The sequence below is a fragment of the Electrophorus electricus genome, chromosome 2 (genome assembly GCF_041902795.1).
Source record: "Electrophorus electricus isolate QZ-2024a chromosome 2, ASM4190279v1, whole genome shotgun sequence".
Classification (NCBI taxonomy): Eukaryota; Metazoa; Chordata; class Actinopteri; order Gymnotiformes; family Gymnotidae; genus Electrophorus; species Electrophorus electricus.
In genome coordinates this window covers 40393827-40398671 of record NC_137498.1, presented here as the reverse complement: position 1 = coordinate 40398671, position 4845 = coordinate 40393827, and the positions used below count along the sequence as shown (strand labels likewise).

Below are 4845 nucleotides of genomic sequence, written 5' to 3'. Positions count from 1 at the left end.
ATGCAATTAAAAGATTGAAATCAAAAACATCTTACAAAAGTGGTAATGAGAAAACACAAGAAGACATAATGTAAAAGAGTGACTTAAAAGTGTTGTGTGGCAGTAATTAAGGTGTATTGCTGTGAAGCGTCCATGGCTATAAACATCTTCATGTGCTCTGATCTTCATGACTACTGTGAATGGAGAGGTGTGACAGGCACGCAGACCTTTTTTTTCCCTCTTCTTGATAGGGTGGATTACATGACAGAGAGGTTGCCAGGTAACCACAGAGGAGTAGGTGTGTATGAGGTTAACCGCTTCAGCTTATGTGGTCAGGTGATGTACTGCTGCCAACACTCCCTGATTCTCAGGCTGTACACAAGAACTAATGATAAATGCAACTTTAATGAACCTCTGATCTTGTAAGTGAGATTATGTAATCAAAAATCAAATGAAATGAACAGCACAAACTTGTGGATGACATAAAGAAGACAACTTATACTTTTCTCACATTAATAAACTGAGAGAGTACCAAGAACTACTAATTCACTGCATGAGAGATGATGTTCTCTGAAAACAAATCATGTACAAATCACTGATGCTCTGAAAAGAAAAACAACACTATATCATTACATCTGAGCAAGACTAGCTTGGAGTATCAAGATCTTCAGAGGTTTGTGTTTATATGAAGTACTTAAGAAGTAGGCTGGACACTCTCTACTTTGGAAACAGCAAACAGACCAGCTCCATCACCTGCTGCTGGACTGGGAGGCTTGGTGACCAGCTTTGCAGCTCTGCTCCCATGCTCTCTAGTGTCTGGCCTGGGTGTGGGTCTGGACAAGGCTGACACCAGGAAGCCAGCAGCCAGCAGCAGCCCCCCAAGACTGAGCATGCCTGTGCCAGCCTGCACACAGGCCTGCAGCCCCTGGTTGTGCCGCACCGCCTTCTGGTCCACGAACAGAAGTTCCCCTTCCCCGAATGCCTCGATCCGGGAGGGCACGACGAATCCCATGGCTAGCACCACCAGGCCAGCAGCCAGCACTACCGTTCCCAACACGAGAGGGACCTAAGAAAGAGTGCCAACATGTTCACGGCCAGTCACTGGCTGCTTTCTACTTGTGAAAGCCTTTTCCCAAATGTGTACAGAAGCTCACCCTGCAGATGCCAGCACTCCAGCACTGTGGTGAGCTCTGGCCTGGAGACTCCTCCTGCTCCCACACAGAGGCTGTGCACTCCTCGTAGAAGTGGTGCAGGTATGATTTTACTCCAAAACCATGGCAACCAGAGCCCGACATGCTCTTAATGCGCTCTGATCCACAGCCCTCCAAGCAATAAGCCATCTTTTGAACAGACACATGCATGCGCGCACGCACACACACACACACACACACACACACACACACACACACACACACACACACACACACACACACACACACACACACATCACAGCATCCTTATATCTGGTACACTAACACATTTTGGATATAAACCACTGGATTGCTATTCATCAAATGCTGTGTGTAAAGCTGAGAAATAAAATATCATCTGGTCAGTAGCTTTTGTCTCTTTCTTCTATGTCACCTTTTTTCTTGACAAGTATCATTTAGATTTGGTCTTTGTAAGTGATTTGAGAAAGGCGTACTCCCAAGCATGCGAGTTTAAGCACTAGGTAATGATAGTGACTAGTATTGGAGTATTGGTGTTTTTCAGATAACAGATTTGAAATACAATCAGTTAAATACTGGATGATCACAAATGACTGGATTTGCTTCCATTATCTTTTTGCTTTGTATGAATGAGAGTGAACTGGATATGCTTGCAGTTATTTTTGATTAGGAGGTGACTGGCCAACCGCAGATGAGTCATTCTCTCAAACACAACACCTTTCTTGCACACACACCCTTCAACAGCCATGATTTTCACTCCCTGCCCTAAACATTTTTCCCATCATGCCTAATTCAGCTCTTAAAAGACGCGACAATTATTTAAATCAGATGTGTTGACGTTAGTAAAATGTAACACTGTACAGTGCTGAAGTGTCTACGAGTCTCGGACCGAAAACCATTTTTTTCTACTACATGACTATTGTATTCATTTCAGAATCCTTCTTCAGATTTGTTGCTACATATTGCTCGAGCATGTTTTCTGCTTATAGCCGGGTGTTTTGTTGTCGTGCGAACGCCGAGTGTGCTTATATTATGCGCAACGTCTTTTAACCTTTGTAAAATAGTAATAATAAAAAATAAAATTTTGGTGTACAGTTGCATGTATGAAAATGGCATACACGCCTTATCTGTTTATTTTTGATGTTTATAGTGTTTGGTCATAGTGGTTGGTTAACAGGTTCCTGAAGTTAATTCAGCAATAAAAAATGTATATGTCAAATTATTCTCCTACGAGTAAATACGCTCACATATGTAACACAATATACGTTTACTGAAATTGAATAAAGTCTTAACTAATCAACAAGTATCCTTTGCAAACATAATTTACATTTATAATAATTTTCTCCATTGTAGTCATTGTTCAACGCGACAATAATAACTATTTAAGGCTTTTAGCGCCACAGACTAAGTGAGAGTTAAGGAAGAAAAATACAGTAATACCGAGATTGGACAGGGATCCTCGCGGCTTCTTCGCGTGCGTCCCATCACTCGTCGCGTCTGTTCACCGACGCGCACACCAACGCGCACGCGCAATAACCGGATTTTGTCGAGTTAACTTGCTTCGATACGGATAGTAAAGGTGGCGATGATGACCGAAGTATAAAATAATGGCCAGGCATACATTAAAAAGCGACCATCATCTGTGTCTGTAAGAAATGTGTTAATCTGAACAACGAAAGTATGATATGCATGCGGGATAATTCCAAATAAATTACACATAAGTACTACTGCAACTGAACGTCATCAAACTGTAACCTTTAAATTGAACTTAATGATGATCTTTAACACAAAAAAGCATAATGCTTGTATATCATCCCAAACATTCTTTCAGTTTATGTTTGCTCAAACTCCCACTGCTTTCCCCCGCCTTATAGAAGATTGATTTCCATGGTTACACATGCAGTAAAACATATGATGAGTGGCCTCGGAGCTGTAAATGAGGACCGGGTTAAAAGTTGCAAGAGAGTTACAGCAGCCATAAACTTTAATACATGTTCTGCACTTGAGATAAAAAAAGACGATGAAGAACAGTCTATACAGTCTCGCGTATGTCTGCTTCTCCCGCCATAACTGTAGAGTTACCCTAACTGCATGATAACACAGAGTTAAAAGAGAATGGCGACAGTGGGCCTCAACCAAATGTAATAAATAACATTCCTGTGGAAGTGCTGGTAATGTGAGTAATGTTTGGAGTGAATGTGAGTAGTTTTATTTTATGTTTATAATCTAAAGCACATTTGATGATCTAGTGATACGCTCATCATGCAGTTTCGAAGCACGCCATCATTACACTTGCCATACAAGTGACATATATAGTGATGATAATATAGTAATATATTTAGTATACAAGATTTCCAGTGTAGCTAGAGATTCAGAAACATGTTGCTTGCACGGCTGATGAAGGATCTATATCTAAACTGCCCCATTCATGTTTCTCTAGAAACCTTGTGTACTGCATTTTTACTGTCTCTCTCTCTCTCTACATATATATTACTGTCTCTCTCTGCATATATTACTGTCTCTCTCTCTACATATATATTACTGTCTCCCTCTCTCTACATATATATTACTGTCTCTCTCTACATAGATATTACTGTCTCTCTCTCTCTACATATATATTACTGTCTCTCTCTACATATATATTACTGTCTCTCTTTCTACATATATATTACTGTCTCTCTACATATATATTACTGTCTCCCTCTCTCTACATATATATTACTCTCTCTCTCTCTACATATATTACTGTCTCTCTCTCTACATATATATTACTGTCTCCCTCTCTCTACATATATTACTGTCTCTCTCTCGCTACATATATTACTGTCTCTCTCTCTACATATATATTACTGTCTCTCTCTACATATATATTACTGTCTCTCTCTCTCTACATATATTACTGTCTCTGTCTCTACATATATATTACTGTCTCTCTACATATATATTACTGTCTCCCTCTCTCTACATATATATTACTCTCTCTCTCTCTCTACATATATATTACTGTCTCTCTCTCTCTACATATATTACTGTCTCTCTCTCTACATATATATTACTGTCTCCCTCTCTCTACATATATTACTGTCTCTCTCTCGCTACATATATTACTGTCTCTCTCTCTACATATATATTACTGTCTCTCTCTACATATATATTACTGTCTCTCTCTCTACATATATTACTGTCTCTCTCTCTACATATATATTACTGTCTCTCTCTCTACATATATATTACTGTCTCTCTCTACATATATATTACTGTCTCCCTCTCTCTCTACATATATATTACTGTCTCTCTCTCTCTACATATATTACTATCTCTCTCTCTACATATATATTACTGTCTCCCTCTCTCTACATATATTACTGTCTCTCTCTCGCTACATATATTACTGTCTCTCTCTCTACATATATATTACTGTCTCTCTCGCTACATATATATTACTCTCCCTCTCTCTACATATATATTACTGTCTCTCTCTACATATATATTACTGTCTCTCTCTCTACATATATTACTGTCTCTATCTACATATATATTACTGTCTCTCGCTACATATATATTACTGTCTCTCTCTACATATATATTACTGTCTCCCTCTCTCTACATATATATTACTGTCTCTCTCTACATATATTACTATCTCTCACTACATATATATTACTCTCTCTCTCTCTCTCTACATGTATATTACTGT

At 39.0% G+C, this 4845-nt stretch overlaps 1 protein-coding gene across 1 annotated transcript; it reads right to left on the bottom strand.

Annotated features, from left to right (window-relative positions):
• Positions 1-475: 475 nt before the first annotated feature.
• On the bottom strand, positions 476-2647 carry nrsn1l (neurensin 1-like). Its single transcript, XM_027019997.3, has 3 exons — positions 2589-2647; positions 1134-1319; positions 476-1045 (listed from the first exon to the last, which is right to left on the bottom strand). The coding sequence occupies exons 1-3, from the start codon at positions 2631-2633 to the stop codon at positions 674-676; spliced, it is 603 nt and encodes a 200-aa protein (XP_026875798.2). The 5' UTR covers positions 2634-2647; the 3' UTR covers positions 476-673.
• Positions 2648-4845: the final 2198 nt, after the last annotated feature.